The 21,192-nt window shown below is 38.7% G+C and overlaps 1 protein-coding gene and 1 long non-coding RNA gene across 4 annotated transcripts in view; both read left to right on the top strand.

Moving 5' to 3' along the window:
- The window catches only part of TXNRD2 (thioredoxin reductase 2), a 31,952-nt gene extending 19,783 nt beyond the window's left edge, over positions 1-12,169 (top strand). For both annotated transcript variants that reach the window (XM_042865434.1, XM_042865436.1), the window contains exons 13-17: positions 4,402-4,497; positions 4,709-4,801; positions 6,081-6,152; positions 7,231-7,328; positions 9,586-12,169. In XM_042865434.1, coding sequence (XP_042721368.1) covers positions 4,402-4,497; positions 4,709-4,801; positions 6,081-6,152; positions 7,231-7,328; positions 9,586-9,709 — 483 coding nt within the window. In that variant the 3' untranslated portion in view covers positions 9,710-12,169. The remainder of the gene's footprint in view (positions 1-4,401; positions 4,498-4,708; positions 4,802-6,080; positions 6,153-7,230; positions 7,329-9,585) is intronic.
- Positions 12,170-13,716: 1,547 nt separating this feature from the next.
- Positions 13,717-21,192, top strand: part of LOC122176993 — a 17,282-nt gene continuing 9,806 nt past the window's right edge. For both annotated transcript variants that reach the window (XR_006177898.1, XR_006177897.1), the window contains exons 1-5: positions 13,717-15,829; positions 18,198-18,293; positions 19,056-19,219; positions 19,545-19,749; positions 20,142-20,271. This is a non-coding gene — a long non-coding RNA (uncharacterized LOC122176993). The remainder of the gene's footprint in view (positions 15,830-18,197; positions 18,294-19,055; positions 19,220-19,544; positions 19,750-20,141; positions 20,272-21,192) is intronic.

The following is a 21,192-nucleotide window of genomic DNA, read 5'->3' on the forward strand; positions in this document are numbered from 1 at the left end:
AAAAGATAAACAGCATTTCTCCAAACACTGAAGGCATTTGACTTCTGTTAAATGATTCACATGATTTGTGAATGTTTTGGCCAAGTAAATATGAGTATTTTTGTTACTTTTTTTTTTTTTTTTTAAAAAAAGGAGACTTCAGCAAAACAATTTCTTGCCTTTATAGGCACAAAACCAGAATTTTGTGGCTTTAATCTACTGCTGTTGTTAATCTACAGTTAACTGTGATGAGAATGTCCTTCCTAATCAAAGTGCACTCAAATGCTTTTAATCCCTCTGTTTTTATTTCACAGAAGAACCCAGAATATCTCCTCTAATCTGGGCATCTTCAAATATGTTATCTTCATAAAACATAACATGTGGGTTCATTCTGAACTGTACAGTTACAAAAGGATATTTTCATTGGGTGCTTGCCATTCCTGAAGAACTTAAGCAGTAATGCAGAATATAAAAAGAGGGCATTGCAAGATACAGAATTTCTTTCTTGTCATTGAACTTAATGGAATCTAGCACATCCCTTTCTATCAAGGTTGTTTTTGATAGATGAAGACTCTTCATCTTTATGAACGTCTGAAATCTAAATACCATAGTGATATGCAAACACCATATATAGTATAATTTGAGATATCTCTTAAGCATTTCTCATTCTGCCATATGTAAGCCCTGCAGGTGCTTCTGAGTTTTTGAAGGGATGAAGCAGGTCTTGGAATAGCATGCTTATCCATGACTGGACACCATCTACAGTCAGAGGCCCTGAAATAAATCTGTTGGTCATTCCTGACCTCTTTTTCTGCATGCAGGCATGTATTTCTTCCCGTCCATCTCCTTCTTCATGCAAATGACTCACCTTTTCCTTTTAAATTGTGTGAAAACTCTATCCTGCTCAACTATTTCTCTCTTTTTTTTTCCCCCATTACTCTCCACAACTTCAATCACTCAGAGACTTGGAATTATGGACAGCTCTTTTTTCCTCTTCAAACAGAGGTTCCCCTCTGTGCTGGTTACTTCACGCTCTGGGATGTTTTCTGAAGTCCTGTTTCTACTCACAGTGCCCACCAATCTCTTTGTGTCCTTGATACGTATCTTGATTAGGCCTCCTGCTTTCTAAACTATTCTTTCTAATTTTGTCCAAGAAGCAGTTGTTAGAAGCAGTGCTGGCAAGGCCTTAGATTCTGTTGCTCATTTTTGCAGCCAGTCTGACATGTTATTTTAGGCAAGTCATTTCCTTTTGGGTGCTTTTTGTCTTTTGCCCTATGAGGATTTAGTTAAACAAGAAATAGAAAGTTGGAGGCAGGATGCTCTCGTCTTCCCTACTGTGGATCTATAAAACCAGGTCTTCATTTATTTGTCCTTTTAATTTTGTTGTTAAAACTTGGATTTCCTTTTCCTGTTTTTGTCCTTATTAGTGCAGATTTTTGAATGGGAGTTGTGTAATGCACTTCTGAATGTATTAAGAACAGCAGCAGTTTTGTACTTTGTACAGTGTACAGATGGGAAGCACTGGGCAGTTAAATCAGTTTGCTGTAGTGTCTTAAGCTTGTATCTAAGTATGGACTAACTATAGGAAATTAAAGAAATTAAAATAAAGAAATTATAGGAAATTAAAGAAATCATACATTTGTAGAGTTTAGAGATAGGAGTTCCTATCTGATGCCGTTATGATGTGAGCCGTGTAATTTCACTCAATGAGCAATGCTCTTCTTTTGTTTACACAATACACAAATACTCTTTTTGGTTTTTTTTCCCTTTTTCCTTTCTTTTTTAAGGAAAATGAATTTAGATCATAGATGTAATTGGCATGGGAATCATCAGAGGAGCAAAGTTCCCAGGTTTGGCGTTGGTGCGCAGCTTGGCAGGACACACTTGGTTCTCTTTAAGCAACACAAAGCTGCAGAGCTTGGGGTGTGATACTATCTGGGTGAGACCTTTCGAAGGGCAGGAAGGGGAAGCTTCTACCAAGTGAATGAATATCAATGACCCCTAATATTGTCTATAAAAATAGGATTTTGTCTCTGGTGTCCCTGGTCAGGATTTTTTGTGTTGTTTTTCTCTCTACCTGTCAGATTGTCTTTGTACCATGACGTGTTATTGCTTATACTTTTGTGAGTAGCTCTCGGCCCCTCCTCTGTCACCCTTTACTAGGCCACACTGAATAGATACTAACTTGCTACCACATAGTAAGATCTGTTTTTTAAATTCAGTTCACTGATTGGAAGGGGGGGTGAGATGGAAAACGGGAGCTTCCTGATATGTTCAGACTGAGTGTTTCCATTTGGGAGTCATACCCACCTGGCATAAATGGGAAACTCAGTGTGCATGGGTGTCCTGTGGCACCCTGGCATGAAAAACAGAATCCTAATGTTCTGCAAACTGTTCATTTGGAAAAAGGGAGGAAAAGAGAACTCCAGAGGTCAGTCAGTTTGTCTACCATTAAAAAAAAAGTTTTTCAGGCTCCAGCAAAATGAGGTTTTCAACTGATGAGTAAAACTGCACTTAGGTATTTTTATTGTCAGTAAAATAAAATCAGGATGAAGATTACCAGGCTGGAATTTTAACTTGAATTTTCAGTGCTGATATAAGCCCTGTCTGTTAATATCCATCCTCCAGTGGTATTCTTGTTGAAAAGCATGACACACAGTAAAAGAAATTCTCTTAGTAGGAGATTTATTGTATATACACTCCAGTATACATCTGGTGTATTTCAAAGGGTGTTAAAACAAAGATGTGTAGAGAAGATCTGCAGTATGTTGCTTTGAATAGAAATTAGACTGAAAGAAAGAGCCGTGTTAGAACAAATGCACAGTACTTCAAAGCTTACTGAACTCTCTTAGGAGCCATCTCGTTTAAATGTCTAATGCACTGGAGGATTCTTATGAACAATCTGTATCCATAATAATCATCAGGGTAGTTGTACACATGACTGCAAAGTGAATGTTCGTTTCAAATATTTACCAGGGAAGGTCTTTAAGCTATTGTTTATGAGAAATAGGGCTTTATCTGCGTGGATGTTTTAGTAATTAGTTGGGTTTTATGGAATGCATAGCAGCGCTTTCACAATTTTATCTTTAGTTCCAATCTTCTATTCTTTTCTGGAATGCCAAAACAACATCTGTATTTCCTGCTACAGAAATGATTGGCAGCCATGTTTCAGGCAAATGTGTGTAAGGAAAAACAAATGGCAAATTTCATCTGGTAAATGACATTTACAGCCTTGAAAGGCAAAATGCTGGTGTTGAAAAAACACAGTGGATCTTAGGGGGGAAAAGGGATATACTTTCAGTTTTGTGATTTGTCGTGGGCTATGGGGAAAAATGGTTTGTCTTTGTAAATGAAACAGTGGTATCTGTTAACAGGTTAGACAAAGTGCTGCTTCAGTTTATTTTTTGCAATGGAAGTTTAACGAAGAGGATATTAGTATAGAGAAAAACATAAACTCATAGTGATGTGCAGATAACTGCTGTGGTGCATGTAACGGTAAATGGAGCTAACGGTATGTGCAGAACCTGTGTAGCAACATGCAGAAAAGAAGCTATGGAAGAGGATGGACTTCAGTAAATGTTCAAAAAATGTTAGGATAATGAAGAGACGTTTGAAAAACTCCAGTGTGTGCGGTGGGAAATCCTTATTTTCTGCTGAAGACTGTTTTCAAGAACTTGCAGAATGACTACCACCCCAAATGGGGCTTTGCAGGAACACAACAAGAGTTGGGTCCACACAGAACCTGTCTGAAGCAAAATCTCCATTTCTGTAAAGCATTCTGCACTGTCCCACGAAACTGTAGTTTATCAGTTATGCCATTCTTGTTTCCACATCTTTCCCTCGAGATTTCTGACTTCTTGCCTAATCTCAGACAGGCATCCTGCTGATACACTTTTGGATGCTCTTAAGTAAGCTGGTTTTTTTTTACTAGATGTATGAAGTTTTTTAGACATTATTAACATTATTAATAGCAAAGTTTGCACCTACTGCTTCTGTGTTCTGTAAAAATGTGTCAGACAACTGACAAAAAAGTTGGATGGATTTGAAAATAGTATTTCTTTATACTATTTTTTTTCTGCTCTAAAAATGCCGTTCAGAAAACTTACTGATGACTTACTATGGAAAGAAAGGGTGTAACGGATGGTTCATGAGTGAATATCCTCTGCTTTTCAGGGAATGACGTAAGATGTGAATGTTTTTTTGGGTGCATTGACTGCATTTGTTCCCTGTCAACACAGATACTAAGCTCAGCGACTTAAAAGTGTGTTTGGGCAGCAATTATTACTGCCTTGTCCGTTTGGAGCGCTAGCTGCTGGACTGGAATTCCAAGGATTTGGCATTTCTTTGCCCACTGTCCCAGGAGAAGCCCTTGGATGCCACTTCTCTCTTAGTTAAAACAAAGCTTTGTGCTCTTTTCCTCAGGGCCGTCCTGAACTGACACCCACAGCAATAGCTGCAGGGAAGCTGCTGGCCCGGCGTCTTTTTGGCCACTCTTCAGAACTGATGGACTATGACAGTGTGAGTTGTCGTTTCTTCTTTCAGTAATAAAGCCAAATATTTCTCTATTAAGAAGAAAAGAATATTTAAATAAATGGTGTTTTTCCATTTGGAGTCCAGTTTCCAGTATCCAAAGCAGTTTTGTGTGGCAGAGCTATCCTCCCCTGAAGTCACATCTACCCTGCAGCTGCTTCATGTGGTTCACAGTAACACTTTGTTTCCTCACAAGCAGGTACCTACTACAGTTTTCACTCCCTTGGAATATGGTTGTGTTGGACTGTCTGAAGAAAAGGCTGTGCAGTGTTATGGGTCAGATAATATTGAGGTATGAAAATGTTTTTACTTACAGTTGGTATCAGAGTTGCACTTTGCAAAGGTGAAAGTTTGACTGTGGTATTGGACTGACATTTTTGGTCCCCAAAATACTGTATTTGCAGCTAGGAAAGAGTTCTTCAAAAGAGTTCAGACTTCAAAACTATTGCAGCATGTCACGATGGAAACTATTACCTCGTGGGCTTAACATTATTAATAGTCTGACAGCTAGCTGCTCAAACTAGCTGCCATTTTAATAAATTATATTGCACAACAATATATATTACATATAGTTGTATTCCCATTAATTGTCAGAATTACTGTCAGGTTCTTTAATCTAGATTTTTTGGGATGTCCATGGAAATATTCACACAAGCTATTCAGTGTTTTCTTTGTGGCTGAAATAACTTGATCTGATGTGCCTGGGCACTGCTTGTTGAAGAAGAAATCTGTTATAGCATATATTGATATCCTTCTGATAGGAGGGATGACATTAAGGTACTTATGATGAAGAAATTCACAATCACTGTATAATCAGAGAAAATTCAAACAAATCACCCTTGAAAAAGTTACCTTTATTCACTCATCAAAAAGGCTGTCAGTGTAAGACTCAAACTGCGGAAATAAAAAGTGTACTCTGTTCACTCAGTTGTCTGTTCTGAGTTTTTGTGATTCTGAAATATAGCTTATACTTCAACAACTGTTCTAGAATTGTTATCTGAATTTCTGGATATTGGTGCCTTTTAGAAGTAAAGAAATTAGTGTAAAAGAAAATTGCCTGCTTAAGCAGACATGTGAGGCATAGGATGTTGATGTTGTATACATACTGGAGAGGAAGTTCAGCTGATAGATTTGCTTGGATTCCCAGCAAAATCATGAAAGAAAATAAAATTTTTCTATTCAAACTGCTAGAATTAGTTTAAGTTGTCTTCTGGTATACATAGAAATGAACATGGAAAGCTTCTTGGATTTCATTATTCAGAACAAACAAGTTACTACTTAAACTATTGGGAGAAACGTGAAGAAACAAAACAAATGTCATTTTGAATTTGTGGCATCAATTTGGGTAACGTTCTGTGGGGGTTTTTCAGGATTTTTTTCTCCTTCAAGAGCCATTAGATGAAAGTTTTGAGTTAAACTGTGCTCTCCCTATTTTTTTCATAGTAATGAACATGGTGAATGTTTTTTTTCATATCTTTACGTATGTGTAGTAATATTAAGGATTATTACAGACAAGAGCATTTTTACCATAGTAACACATTCTAACACAAATGTTGTTTTTTCCACACCAGGTATTCCATGCTTATTATAAACCTCTGGAGTTCACAGTGGCTGAAAGAGATGCAGCTCAGTGTTATATGAAAGTGAGTGTTGTGAGCTTTTAACTTGCTTTTAACTTAACACAAGGTTCATGATACAACCAACTTTAAGAGGGTGTATTTAGTGGGGAGAAGAAAACCCTGAGATGGTTGAGATCTTTTCTTGGTGACAGCCTGTTTCTCTAGAGTGTCTTTAAAACATTTAATATTCATTATAGACCCCATTGCATCTTGGAAGTGTTTTGCAGATAATAGCTTTCTTAGAGGTGGCATTCCACTGATGGGTGCCATCTACACACTTCTGGGAAGGTTCAAGGAGATATTCAAGATTCCACAGAGGTCCATCTCTGCTGCCCTCAGCAAAGTTCTTAACTAGTTATTATTCTGTACTACACTATGTATTATTAGTTGATATTTGAGTATTCTCTTGGGAAAGTACACTGCTGCCAAAAAAAAAAAGAAAGGAAAGGCTTACAAAACTGTTCTTTGCTTTGTTTTCATGACTAAAACAGAAGTTTTCTATAAGTTCTCTAATAGAACTGAAGTGTGCATTCACTCAGGCCCTCTCATATACTTAGTTACCTTTTATTGTTGATTACTTTCAAGACTCCTACTTAGGTTATAGGGCTTATTTGGTAAATGGATCTCACCAAACAGGCTTCTGTAAGTGTAAGGAATTACAGAGTCACAAAATATACTATAATTGGCAGTAGTCTTTGGAAATACTGCTGATTAGGTGCCAAGAGTACCTGCAAAACCTTGGAGAATCGCTAAGGTGTCACTTCAGTGTCAAAATGTGTCTAGTCTAGCAATCAGACTAATGAAGGTCGCTTTAAGATGTTATGCAAACAACAAGCAGTTCAGTATTTAACAAATTGTGGTCAGTGGCTCCCTGATGTCTGAAAGAAATACAGTAATAAAGCTTTGATTCAGGAAAGTGCTCAAGGAGAAGCGTGAGGTCTACTGAAGTCAGTCAGATTTCAGCAAGTGTGCAAGTTCTTGGCACAGTGGGATTGGACGGCTGAAGTAGGATCTTGGGGCACTGCAGTTTCATTTAATTCAGCTTCATGCCTTATCTTTAGATGTTCTCAGAAAAGATTGCTATGTAATGTATTGTTTTCAGATGGTGTGCTTACGAGAGAGAGAGCAACGAATCCTCGGCCTTCATTTCATTGGACCAAATGCTGGGGAAGTTATTCAAGGATTTGCTCTTGGAATCAAGTAAGTACAAAAGAATGTCTCTAGCTTCTAAAGCCTGCTTTTAAAGTTATTGTAAGATTATAAAAGATAGCTGCCTATTTTTGGCAACACTATAAAGAATCCATGCTTTTTGTTGCTTTTTGTTACTTTTATGTAGTATTGCACATATTTTTACTAAAAATACTGCAGTTTTTCATTAAGATATACTGGATTTAGTTATTGTAACACTGGATATAGTTAAGAAACAACAGAGGAAAATATACTGTTGCCTTGATATCATTAAAACAAAAAAAATAATTTCGTTACCACTCTTAGTTTTCTCAGAGTGAAGCTGCCTTTGCATTCTGTGTGCAGGATAGGAAATCACTATATTGTTCTGCAAGTCCTTTTAGAAGGGGCTTTGTGCTTTCCACAGAAAACCTGCTAATCATTTCCTTTTCTAATCTGGTGTTTAAATGGGCACAGCCATTGCTCCTTAAAAGCTCAGCAAGGACTTGCATGAATTTTAAGCTTCTAGGTATAAACTAAACACTGTGATTAGGTAAGGAAGCGGCATCTGTGGGATGTTGGGAGAAGCAGCTGTCTGATTATTGCAATAATGAATTTACTCCAGTAGGTAAACCTTTTGTTTCAGTGTTTATTCAGATTTGAATAGTAATGCATTTTCCCTGACTTGTATTTTCTTTGTTGTCCCTTCAAAAGTGTAAGAAATGATTCTAGGTCCTCTCAGATCAAATAGAGTGTTTCTGCTGTCTCACTTGTGTGATAGACTTGCTTGTTTTTCATCTGCTTTTTTTACTGTTTGCTCACATTGTCAGAAATATCGATTTCTAAATTGTTCCATTACTAAATTACAGTACTTCAAAGACTTAAAAGTAATTTGTATTTCAAGAAATGTCCTCCCAATTAGGGTATTAACCTGTTGCTCTAGATATCATCACTGTTCTTTTGCAGTTTTAGCTTTACTAGCATAAATTAAATGCAGAATGGTTAAGAAGGCAGGGCCTCAATATCACATGAGGAGTATCTTGGAAATCAGCAGTGATTGCAGTATACCCTCAGTACACATTTCCAACATGTGTTTGTAGTCCATTAATTGCCAGTGGTATAGATTCTACAGCTACATTTTTCAGGACGTTGTTGTTTTGAAGTTTTATCCAAAATAACCAGTGAAAAAACAGCATATGAACCTGGAGCGCTTTGCTGCCTTGCCTGAGGAAAATTAAAACTTCAGCCACAGTAAGAGGTTTTCTGCAGGTCAGATCCCTGCATTGTTTTCTATTGTATTTTGTAAATCCAGGGTTTTCAGTGTGCAGTTCCCACTCTAAAACCTGCTGTTCTCCATTGTCCAATATTAGATCTTTCTTCAGTCCCTCCACAGTCTGACTTTTTCATTGTCTCCAACCGTCTCCACTTAGAGCACCAATTAATACCCACACTCAGCAGTGGTTTTTGCTTTGGGTGCTTCCCTGGGTCATGTAGGCAGGACACCAGGAGCCTTCTGTAGCTCTTTTTGTGTATTTTGAGCAGAGATACAATGCTATTCCATAGAGAATTTGAAACAATTCTTATGTTTAGGCCTATTTCAGCTCTTTTTACAGTGTAACCTGCCAGAAATAGCAGCTCAAAGGAAAGCGGTCAAATCTCGGAGTGCTATTGGACAAAAGATGAAGCTAGTGGGATTTCTAGCTCAACTTTCTTTTTTTTTTTTTTCCTTTCTCTCAAATGATGGAATTTTTTCCCGTTTATAGCATTGGTGATTTGAGTGCAAGCAGTAGACTTTCTAAAGATTGTGGAAGAATATGCTGGTATTGCTTCCTTCAGCAGATTCTTGCCTGCAGTCCTAATTAAGATTATCTTCCTCTGTGTGTGTGCATGTGTTTCCATCTGGAGTTGCTGAAATACATGTTTCATGTGTTTCACAAACACATGAAAAAGTTGAAGGCTGCAGTTTTTTCCTGTTGTTTTGTTGTTTTTTTTTTTTGCTTTTTTTTGTTTTTTCCCTGTAGGCTCAGTTGTGACTTGGGGTAAATTGCTTGATTCCCTCTGTCTCAGCTCTTATGACAATTCTTCTGTGCCTAACAGTGTAACTAAGCTGGGTTTGAATTTTACTGTGGAAGTGCCTGAGAAATAACAGACAGTACTGAAGAATGAATGCAGCTTCCTCCACCTGATAAAATGGATAAGTGCAGGATTAGTTGGATGTTTTAGGAAATTCTATCTGCTTTGAGTGAATAATGTCTGACTTCCGGGTCTTTCCTTTTTTCTCTTTTGGTAGATGTGGTGCTACGTACCCTCAGCTGATGAAGACGATTGGCATTCACCCTACCTGCGCTGAGGAAATTACCAAGCTGCATATTACAAAACGTTCCGGCCTGGATGCAACAGTAACAGGTTGCTGAGGTTAAATACCATCCCTGGAAAGGAGGAAAAAAAGCACAAAGCATATCTGAAAAGGAAAGGGGCAATTGGAGTTGAAATAGCTTTGATAGTTTGAGTTCCAGGAGCCTTTCTCGTTCCCTCTGTACTTTTGCAATTCACGCTGTAACAAATCCCTCTCTGTGAAAGTGCAAACAGCTCTTTTTCTTCCTGGGAGCTTTATGTACAAAAATATATAAAAAGTCACCAACATCGTAGGCCCTCTTAAACTTAAATAGTTGCCATTTGAGTTTCTGTGTTGGCATTGTTGGCTGTCATCAGAAGTGCCTTGCACTGTTTTCATACAGATAGCAGGCATCAGGCAGAGCTTTCCTTACAATTTTGGTGTGGTGCTTTCTGTTAAGTGCTTGGATGTTTCATTCCCAACCCTAATACTGAACATTCAGACTTTGTGCTTGTAGAGGCGGGTTCCCATAAGATCCCTAAAGCTACACAGTCACCCCTTTTTTTTCTTTTTTTTTTTTTCTTTTTTTTTTTAGTATAATATGTAATTATCTGCAATTTTTTGTTTTGTTTTGTTTTGTTTTAGTATTGACCAAAGTAATAATTAACCTATTGCAAGTTTGTACTAGTTTTCCTTCTGTCCACAAGGGGGAGATGCTGGCTAATTTGTGGCAATGAAGAATCGTTAGAAATCTGATGTTTAAACTTCTTTTGCAGAATAAGTTAAGTATGTGTAAGTAGCCTGACAAAGGCACAATACAAAGCACACAGAATTTCAAGCCAAGTTGCAGTTGCCAACGTTTTGATATGCATGGTCACTTAATTTCTTGCAGCCTTTACAGTAGAATTGTATTTGTAGAAAAGGGAGAGATCAACTTCAGGTAAAACAAAATGTATCCTTTTTGCAATTAATCTGTGTAAGTGTTTTTGCATGTGTAATTTGATATTTGCATAGCTGTCCTGTGTTCTCTTGTTACACGTTTTAGAAGAGTAGTCTGATGATCCTCTCTATCTTTTGTTATTGGGTTTTTTTTCTGACTTTTGCTACTGCAGCCTGCAACATGGACAAAGATGGGTTTATTTCAAATATGAAGTGTTTCCTTATCATGAGAATTGTACCTGTCAGAGAAACTATTAGGCAAAAATTGATCAGATTTGGTAAAATATTCAGTATTGATTACACTGTTGTTTACACTTGAATACTCTGGTTTTCAGAATTTGTTCTGGCTTTAAAAACAGCAAAAGAAATACCAAATCCTTTCTCTTCAAAGTTTACTGATGTTTCTGATCCATGAAATAAGAGGTGATGCAGTTTCACTGAAGGCGTTATTCCCTTTCAGATCTGCTGATGTAATTATTCATCTGCAAAACCATGATAACCTTGTATAGAAATACACTGAGTGGTAACGCAGTCAGAAAACTGCCTGAATATTGCAACCTCCTTTATAGGAGATGGTATCAAAATTGTGTATCTGCACGTGAATGCATGTATACCTGCACCTTCAGAAATTTCTACTTCCTTTCATAGAGGCCCAGTGGAAATGATACAGCCAAAAACCTAATCGTTTTTCCCAGTTGTGAAAGTATTTGCAGTATTTGCAGTAAATTAGCTTTTAAAGATATTTTTACTTAATATTTCAAAACACTGCGATGCAGAGCAGATCTCTGTCTGCAGAGATTTTGCTGAGAAACATCCCGCCTCTGACTGAACTGTAATGTGATGTGCGACATCTCTTTTCCAGTAATTACTTATTACAGTTCATTTTGCTCCCGTGAGTGAAAACGTCAGTGTTCACTCGTATGAAAGGGCTTCTCTCCTCTTTCATAGTAATGCATCCAGCAGACTGAATTGTCTGTTTCTCCAGAGTGATCAGTGGAAAGTTTAGTTCATTTCATTCATTGTAAGGTTGAAAATTATTTGGGACAGCCAGTGAAGAGATCTTAAGGAAACGTGTTCTGAATATATTCAGTGTTTGAAACTGAGGCCTGTAAGCATCCTTCAAATAATAGAAGTCTTCTGGTTTTACAGTTGTTATGTGGAAAATGGATCCTGTATTATGGACTGCTGCCTATTTCTACTCCACATTTAATGGACAGCGTTGCCACCTGAAGTAAAACTAAATGTTTATTCACACCTGCATAAACCCAATGTCAGATAGAATAAGGAAAGTAATGTGATTTGTGCTTTTTTTCCTGAAAGATTCTTTACGTAACTTTCTGGGATGGTCCTTAAGCACTGTTTTTCAAAGCCTGACTGATGTCAGTTGAGATGGGCTGATCTATGCCACAAACCACTGATTGTGTGTGAAAGTCAAAAATAATTCTGGGGTTTTTTTTCAGGATTCCAGCTGATGATGGCTTGTTTGTCAAACCACACCATGGCGCAGACAAGTCTGAGCCTTGCTGGGTCCCTCATGTATTATCTGATATTTATTGTGTTGTGAATTAACAAATTAATAAAGAATGTATTTTTTTGTAAATGTTTTTTTGTTGTTAATTGCACGTAGCTTCATACATATACGCTTTATATTTAGGTATTGTTTGCTCTTAATGTTAGAAGTACATGTGAAGGAAGCTGGACTCAGAGCGATTAATAAGGAAATGTTGGCCCCTGCCTCCCTCTGATGCATAAACTGAATGGCCATTATTCCAGGCTGGGCGACCTTCAAAACTATTTAAATTTGAATTCAAAACAACTCTAGATGAAGTACGTATGATTTCAATTATGCTCTGCTGTTAATTGCTGCTAATGATACCAGGTATGTTTGCAGTCTGTGTGCTGAGGTGCTGCTGAGGACTCAGCCAGATGTAACTCGGAAACTTACTGAAATACAGTGCAGAGTATTATGCAGGGGTAACCTGTATTTTAGCCATTTGGGTTTTAGACTAGGAAATACAGAGGAAAAATACATTACAGCAAAGCCAATTAGTAGCTGTGTACATGGTTGATAGATAAAAAATATTTTAAATTAATTAAGAAATGCTAGCAACACGTGTTTAAAAACTGTGAGAAATTTCTATCAGGAAAGAAGGGAACTACATTGATTGAGTTAATCCCAATTTTATTTCTTTATGTTCATTTCTTTTGATGAGAAGTTCCCATTAAATTGAGTGATGCTGAGCTGCTGGAACAGGCTGTTCTAACATTACATATCTTTCCTGGGATTGATATTGAAGAAGAAGTATTGAATTAATTGCATTTAAAGTTATTTTTACTCTGTTTCCTGGATTTCTTTCACTGCAGGTTCTAATTAGGATAGGTAGGATTACTGGCTAAAAAGGGAATGAGGTAAGCATTGCTCTTTATTTTTTTCCCCTCTTTATCTCCATACACCTTTTAATCGCACTGCCAACAAGAATAACAGACAAGTGCACAGACAATCTTTGTGAGTTTATAGAAGTGGGAATTGAATATGCTGTGTCACTTACAGCCAGTGATAGCTTGTTCTTAACGGTAAGTTATTGTCTACAATTAAGTTTTGCATTTTCTCCTGTAAACATGCACTGTTTTCTGTGAACACCTCCTGGAAGAGGTTTCTGCGGTTGTTATTATTCCTTCAGACATGTTTTTATCCATAGAAATAGAATATGGTTACTCCATAGAATAGCCATGCTAGCAAAAAGAGTGTATTTCTGACCAAAACATTTAAACATTGTAAAGTTTGAAGACTCCTTCAGAGGCTCAAGCTTATCCTGTGAAGTCGGCAACTTTGTGCCCAGCTACATTGCTGCTTGTCTGAATCCCAACGAAATGCATGTACTCAGTGTGAGCCATTAATTTCAGTGGGTTGCATGCATGTGTCTCAAGTGCTTTGTTAAAGTAGAATCAATATAAGCATACGCCAAAATGTCTTTCATTATTACAGTTGGGGAACAGACTGCTATTACGGTTCAAAACATGAAAGATACAATAGACATATATGATTAGGCAATGAAATATGCCTTTAATAAGCATAGTGCAGACAGTTTGTTTTGCAATAAGTAACCTTATATAAAATTCATTGACTTTTTCATTCTTTCAGATCTATATGCTCCCTTTTAAGAGAGGTTTTTTAGTTTTATGCACAAAGTTTTCCTGATGTTCTTCCAGGAGAAAGGCTGGAGTTGCATGCATTTATTCTAGTGCCAAACCTGAATTTTACTAGGAAAGGAGGAAGCATAAGAGCAGACCTTTTTTGTGCTAGGGAGACGGGGTGCGGTAGAGTGTTTGTTTTCTGGGGCAGCATGAAACAGATTTGGTTTAATTACTCTGTCTATAAAATAGAAAATTCTGTCCACTGCATGTCAAAAAGCTAATTATGTTTCTGTTGTGGCACTCAAAGTCAATACTGTCAGCTCTTCTTAGTTCTAATCCTTTACATTGAATTTTGATGGGCCAGGTGAAATATTCCCTTCAGCACCTTACTGCAATTCTTGTCAATCATCTTGCCATGAAAATATGCATATTGCAAAGACTTTGGCAACGCTGCATCTGATTTCAGTCTTTAATCTCGTATGTGCCTTAAAAAAACACCATGCCAACTGCTGGCGTTCTGTTTGGGATGTGAATAGGATTCTGTTTGCTATGGGAAACAAAAGAAAACGATCAAATCTTTAAAGAATAAAATGGGACTCCTAGGCTTTCTTAGGCTTAACATTGTACCACTGGAAAGAAAACAGTTAGGATGGTGAACTGGGTGCACAAATTAATCGATGCATCCACATTCATCGTGTGGATGTAAAATGTCTCCTTTCAAGCACTGCTGGAGTGAGGAAGGTTGTCTTATTTTCCCTGTAGATTTTCTTTGCAAGGGGCGCCGTTAAGTAACGTCCATTTCCAAACACGGTTTGTGAGTTAATTGTATGTGCTGCTTTGTTTGCTGTCATTTCTTACAGACTAGATCTAGCACACCTAAAATTTTCCAGTTCTACAATGGAAAATTAGCATCATCCCTAAGAATCTGGAATAGAAACTAGTAAGGCACATTTCCAGAATCCAATTGCATCAGTCAGATTGGTGTAGTATGAAGAGAAAAGCGAATATTCCCTGGGGCGATTGTGTGAAATGGAGACCAGTCTTGTTTGAACAAGGTGCTTTGCATTGTTAGCTAGGAATAGAGGTACTGGGAGCTGCAGCCTGTCGGAACCAGCATCTCCAAGGAGGGGGTGGGGGGAATGTTTTTCCAGGCTAAAATCTCAGCATTTTGAGATCGAGTTTATCTGATGTATTAAAGCATTAAGTCAGGGAAACCCTCAATGCTCTGCAAAAGATGAACCATAAACGTCCTCACTGTTTTTGTCCCTCTTCCCCCATTCTCTTTCACAACAGGGACTGTTGTGGGATGTTTTCCTATCCTTCTTACCCTTATCATACAGCAAGGTGGGAATCGGGCTTGTCCTTCCTTGTTTTGGCAGAAAATAGAAGAACAGCAAGATTCTTCTCAAACCTTTCGCAAGGGGACTTCTTTTTCCCAAGGCTGCGTTAGGAGCTTGAGCTGGATAGATGGTAACAAATCTAAAAAGGACAATGGATACCTGCTCAACCTATGTCTCTTAAAATATTGCATAGCTCTAGAGACGTAAGAAAATACCTAGCTAACATTTTCTAAGATAACAAGGGGAAGAAGACAATAGAAAAAAATACAGCTTTTAGGATTTAAACTTGGAGGGGGGAAAAAGAAGCAGGAAAATACATAAATGCTTTTCTTTGCAATGTCCCTGTGAGATGAGGCTCAAATTTATTATTAAGCTGTGTACATCTATTGAAACAGAACCAGAACTGAATGCAACCAAACACGGTTTTATTCGCACAGTGTCACAGCAGCAGGCTGTCCAGCACTTTTTAGCTTTATGCAGGGGTTTGAGCTATTTTAAATTGCAGCATTCCTTGAAGTTTCTAACACAATTAATGATGCACAGAAGCCTTTATTTAAATGCTTTTGTTAAATGGGGACAAAGATTGAGCTTTGACATTTTTATTAAATCCCGATAATCTTTCTTTCTTTGTCTCAGAGGGTGAAGAGGAAGTGCATTAATTTTCACATGAAGGCAAGTTGTACAAACACAGCTGAAAACATCAGAAAACCCAGGCATTTTCCTTAGAGAAATGGAATCGATGAATGTTCTCCTGAAAAGACTGCTAAACAATTGGGAAGATGTTGGTAAGCATAGCAGTGTGGGCAGCAGGGCCCTCATACTCTGATAGCACTGTTAAGTTTGGCTAGCTTAGGTGAATGATTCCAGATTGCAGTAATGTAGAAAGCAGAGATGATTAACCATAGGCAATTTAAAGAACACGGGCTGTTTGGAGTCTTAAGAATTGGTTCTCAGGTTATCAAAGGATTTATTTAATTTACATCAGACTGGGATCGAATTAAATCATGAGAGATGTTTTGATTTTTGCCTCTTGGTTCTCACTGAATTTCTTCAATAGGAATACTTCAAATGCAGGAAAAATAAGGAGAATTTTCTTGGCAGTTTGCTTGCATTGATTCCTGGTCTTGTTCGTTCTGCATCTGTCTGGGATACCATCAAGTTTTTGGTCGAGATTTTGACCTTGTCCTTAATTAAGAGTTTTAATTGTGTTCCTCTCAATTTTTGTCATGTCTGCTTTTCTGTAGTCACTTCATTCTGTTTTACTTTGTTACGTTCTGTTTAAGTGTTAATGAGCGAATTCCCTTTAGGTGGGGTAGGAGTCCAGGGTGTTTATTATTCTTGAAGGAGCATTTCAGGATTTCCTGCGTGCCTTTTCATTCAGCTCTCTTCTACTTTCCAAATCTGGAAATGCCACAGCATCAGAGAAGGCAGTTCTAAATAAGGTTTCTCCTCAGCTATGGCACAATCTCTACTGAAGAATAAGAGATCAGCTATTTGTAAGTGTTTATGTGGGGTTTTTTTGAAGGGCACTGCCTTTCCTTAATGACCAAATACATCAGATTCATGGGTGCTAACAAGTGTGCCTCAGGATTATTGTGACAGTGATGGAATGGTGTATCAGATGAAATTTGCTTGTGAAATGCAAGGCTGTCTTCACTGTCACTGTGGTTACTCAGAACTTTAAGGTCTTGCTCTTCTTACATAAAGTGGCAAATGGACCGTCATAAGATTGTGTTTGGGGCTTGAACATCCTTGTGAGGCCACCTCATTGCCTTGCTTTCTAGTTTTGGAAGTCCTAATATTTCTCAAGTTCATACGTTGGATGCACGTTTGCTTTAAGCTATCGAGTTGATATGTAAGAACAACAGAAGAGGGTGCTCACTTGGATCTGCATTACTGATTGAAGCACTCTCCCTCACTGTACTGCAGTGAAGTGTAGCCAAGAACAACAAGATAAGAATTAATAAAAGCGACAAGGGAGTTTCTCAGACTGTGCTGGCGCACATTAGCCTGGATGAAGAGAGAAAGAAGCTGATACTTGAGTCTTTTGAGTCATGAAGGGTCTGGTCAGTCCTTGAAGGGGAAGTACATGAATGGCCCAGTTGTCATCGCATTTTATTTTTCCTCCAACTTTGACTAATGGTGCATTTCCTCTGGCCTCCCACAGGCTGTCCATGGCTGACTTGCTTTGTCACTCTTCACATCTAGTCCACTGCCTTTACTGTCCACCCTGTTCCCATGGCAGGGACCCAGTGTCCTCTAAAAAAACGCACAGGCACAAAACATCTGTCATTCTTCCCACTCCTCTTTCAAGCGACCACTTCCCATATTGTGTGGCCTTGCAGGCTGAAAGCAGTCTGCCTCCCCTCTGCGTGCCTGGACTACATGCTTACTCTCTCTGCTTGATAAGGGAGCTCCAGCATTCTGCCTGTAAAAATAGTAATGGGCATCTCCCTGTTGATAAACAGCTCTGCCTTTATTGTGTTCATGGGGTGATAAGTTGTCTGGAGCAACAACCAGTTGTCCATTTTACTTCTTTGCAGCCAAAGTTATTAGGGTCAAATTAGGTGTGAGCTGTGAAATTAATCATTACAAGCACAAGCAACATAGTGTGCTGTGGACAAAGGACAAAAAAATAGATGTGGAAAATATGAAGAACCAAAGCAGTCAGGAAGGGGAGGAAAAGAACAGCTGGCAATGCTGCACAAGGTTGTTTATCTAAGTCTATAGGCTGTGCTGGATTTGTTCTCCTGCACCTGTGGACCATGAAATCACAGAACAAGGTAGTTCTTTAATGTCGTTTGATAGTCTCAATTAATCCACACGCAATGTGTCAAATGGAGAGGAATATACCTGCCTTTTATTTGCATAAAAGCACTACTTCTGGTGCGTGGATTAGTTGGTGGTACTCCTTGCACATCTCCAGTGTGGCCCCACATGAGACTTGTAATAATTATTCACTTCAGAAGGATCTGCAGCTATTGCTACTGATGCAGACTGAATTGTGCCCAACCTGCATCTGACAAGTGGGCAACACACATAGTTTAGTTAGATATACATTTGCTTATGAATACTACCCCAAAATAATCAGGTATTTTTCTGAATATTTAATTTTTAAAAGTGAGCTTTATTTTTTTTTTTTTTTTTTTTTAGGGACTGGGTTTATGAAGACAGAATCTGAATCACTAATCTGAATTACATGGATCTCGTTCTCGTTGGAAATGAAGTCCAACACATCTAAGTTATTAGGTGAAATTTCTGACATGAGAATCCAGTCCATCCTTGTGAGGCAGCACTTGACGGTTTGCATATAACCTACACGTAGGAACTGTCTCATGAACTATGTTTTTTCCTTAGCAATTGCCCCTCCCTGTAGAGCAGAAATCGTGGCACTGACTGGCAACATTATGCGAAAGCGTGTTACATTTCTATCTTGAATTCTACCAAGCTCTACAGAGCCTGATACAGTAGGGAAAATAGCATTCAGAGCAGTGATTGTCTTCATCTTTGCCCTAGTACTATCACTGTTCAACAGCTTTTTCAAAGAGCATTTTTTCAGATGAGTCTGTACTGAATTCTTGCATCTCGACCCCATGTAGTTGTGTGCAGGATCAGTCCCAAAGGTTTCAGCCCAGGTGTAAAGCATCTACAGGAGCTCTGCATTAACAAGCGGAGTCACGCTGCAGCTGGCTTAGGTGGCAACGGTGTTGTCTGACCCAGGTGTCACACATCAGAGCAGAGGCTGTGCTAAGAGTAGTTCCAGTGTGTTCTCTTCAGCTTTTGGAGACCAGTGAGATTCCACCTAGTTTGCTCAGATACAACAAAGAGCAGAGTTTGGACTCACTGTGTGGGGACGCAGCTTCTTAGCTGGGTTGTTGCCAAGGCTGCACACACAGCTGTATTTAAGCAAGTCATTTAGAAGCAAGCAGTGCAGGTAAACCTTCAGGTTATGTTCATAAACAGCGCTACTGGCATGATCTTTCTAATCTTAATTTCTATCTGTTTTTCCAGATCCATTAACCAAGCTTGGGAGGAGGAGTATGCAGTTCAAAGGTCAAATGTATGAAAGTAAAGCCTGCTTAATATACCAAGAGCTCTTTGTAAATTTGATTCTAACTTGAGAAGTTAGAGAGCTGTGAAGGGCCCTTCCAAACACTTCCATTTTGTTTTCTGAGGTGAGAAGCCTGAACTTTGTACCCAGAATATAAGCTGAAGGTGTGCTGGATTTGCTTGGAAATGCTGCAAAGCTATTCTCATTTCCTGTAACTGTTGTAAGATTGGCCTTTTTCCATAGCTAAACCTTGGTTCTTAGCTAGCCAGAATAAATGGCAAAAGGAATTCCCTCTCTTTCATCTTATATTATATCTAGCAAGGCAAGAATCAAGACTTTGAACCATTAATTCCTAAGTCTGTGGCTTGATTTCCTGCAGCAGAATCTGTTTTAAAAGTTTTGTCTTCTCTTACCAAAGCTAATTGTTAATTGCATCTTCTTTCCTTTAGCTACTGCCACAAGGAAAGACTGCCTTCTGTGCTGATGACAGATCTGCCCTTCTGTTATCAGGCACTGCTCTTTTGCTATCTCAATTTCATAACAATTACCTCTGCCTGAGCGCTAGTGGATCAGCCACGTTGGGCAAAGCAATGCTCTGAGAAAGAGAATGATGGATGACAGAGCGATTCCCTTCAACATGAATGGGGCACTGAGGTTGTGTCAATTTTTTCTCACTCCTTACACCTCCTCCCTTTCCCTTCTCTGCATTCTTAACATGAATCACAATATTTCTGCATGAACAGCATGCACAGATGTAACTTTAAAAAATGTATGGCACTGCTGTACGCCACTTTTGTTGAAACTGTCAGGAAAATAATGATTGCTACAGGTGGCAGAAGCTGCTGAATGATCATCATAAGTTATATAGGGACAGAAACTGACTGCCTTTGCCAATTTTCTAGTATTTACACCAGTAATACTGCTTCCTTTTTCCCCCCTAATGCTCGCGTGTCATTTGCTACAGCTCATGTACTGGCCTTCCTCATCTGCCCCAGAAGGGAGCAGGCCTGGTGCTCATACTGTGCTGTGTTTCTGATCGACTCTAGGTTGAGTCTGCAGTGACGCAATTTTACTGGCACAGAACTTGGAAGATGTTGTACCAGAACAAAACAAAGTGTGTCTGGAAGCATCTTGTCCTAAAAACCGTTTGCGGGCAGTACAGATTTCCTTATGGAGGTGGGTTCATGTGACTGGATCTTGGCTGTAGTGAGAATCAGCTTTGTATTCATGTCCTTCCCTGAAGTACTGTCTAATAGTTGCTTTAAGCAGTCTTTAGCTGAGATCATATTTCTAGTTTGGGATTCCCTTTATACATCTTTCATTAATGCAGGGATTCTCTGCAGTCAGAGACCAGCACCACAGAACAGCTGGATCTATTTTGGCTTGACAAAGGGCACTGGGCATTTTTTATCCATATATTTATGGCTCTCATGAATGTTCAGAATGCTTTTTATAAATATTAAAAACAATCAAGAGTTCTGGAAAGAATTCATACTGCACTGCCATCATCTGCAAGAGTTCTTCCATCTTCCTCTAGAATATGTATTACTAGCTGACACTGGGAACTAACTGGTCCAGTCTGTGAATTTCTAGCTGCAGCTAGAGGAAGGGGAGGCTACAAAGGGAATTGCTATCTCTCGATCATCAGAGAGAGCAAATATAATACAGGCGGCAGTCTGGCTGCCCCTGGAGCAAGTCAGAAGCAAGAAGCTTTCAAACAGGCACCTCTGAAAGTTCCCCAGAGTTTTGCTCTGCCTGCTGCACCCGCTGTGGTTATTTGGTAGGTTACTTGCCCTGCTTGTCTTGAGGTGGCTGGAGTTGAAGCATATGTTTTCTATTTAGAGCTTGGAGGATGCCCAGGTCTGACTTGGCATGCAGTCTGCACTGGGCATCAGCAGTACAGATGTGGAAACCACAAACCCGATTAATATGAGCCTAGGGTAAAAACTCAAATAAGCTTATAAATAAAACCAGACTTGCAGATTATTTGTTTCCATATTAGTCTATAATAGACCCTACTTGATATGTTTGTTTGGTTTAGTTTGGTGACTGTATAACCAAGATGTTATAATTGCAATATAATCAAAAGAGTAAGGC

This window comes from Lagopus leucura, unplaced genomic scaffold, assembly GCF_019238085.1.
Source record: "Lagopus leucura isolate 7727_CA_CO unplaced genomic scaffold, USGS_WTPT01 Super-Scaffold_806, whole genome shotgun sequence".
Lineage (NCBI taxonomy): Eukaryota > Metazoa > Chordata > Aves > Galliformes > Phasianidae > Lagopus > Lagopus leucura.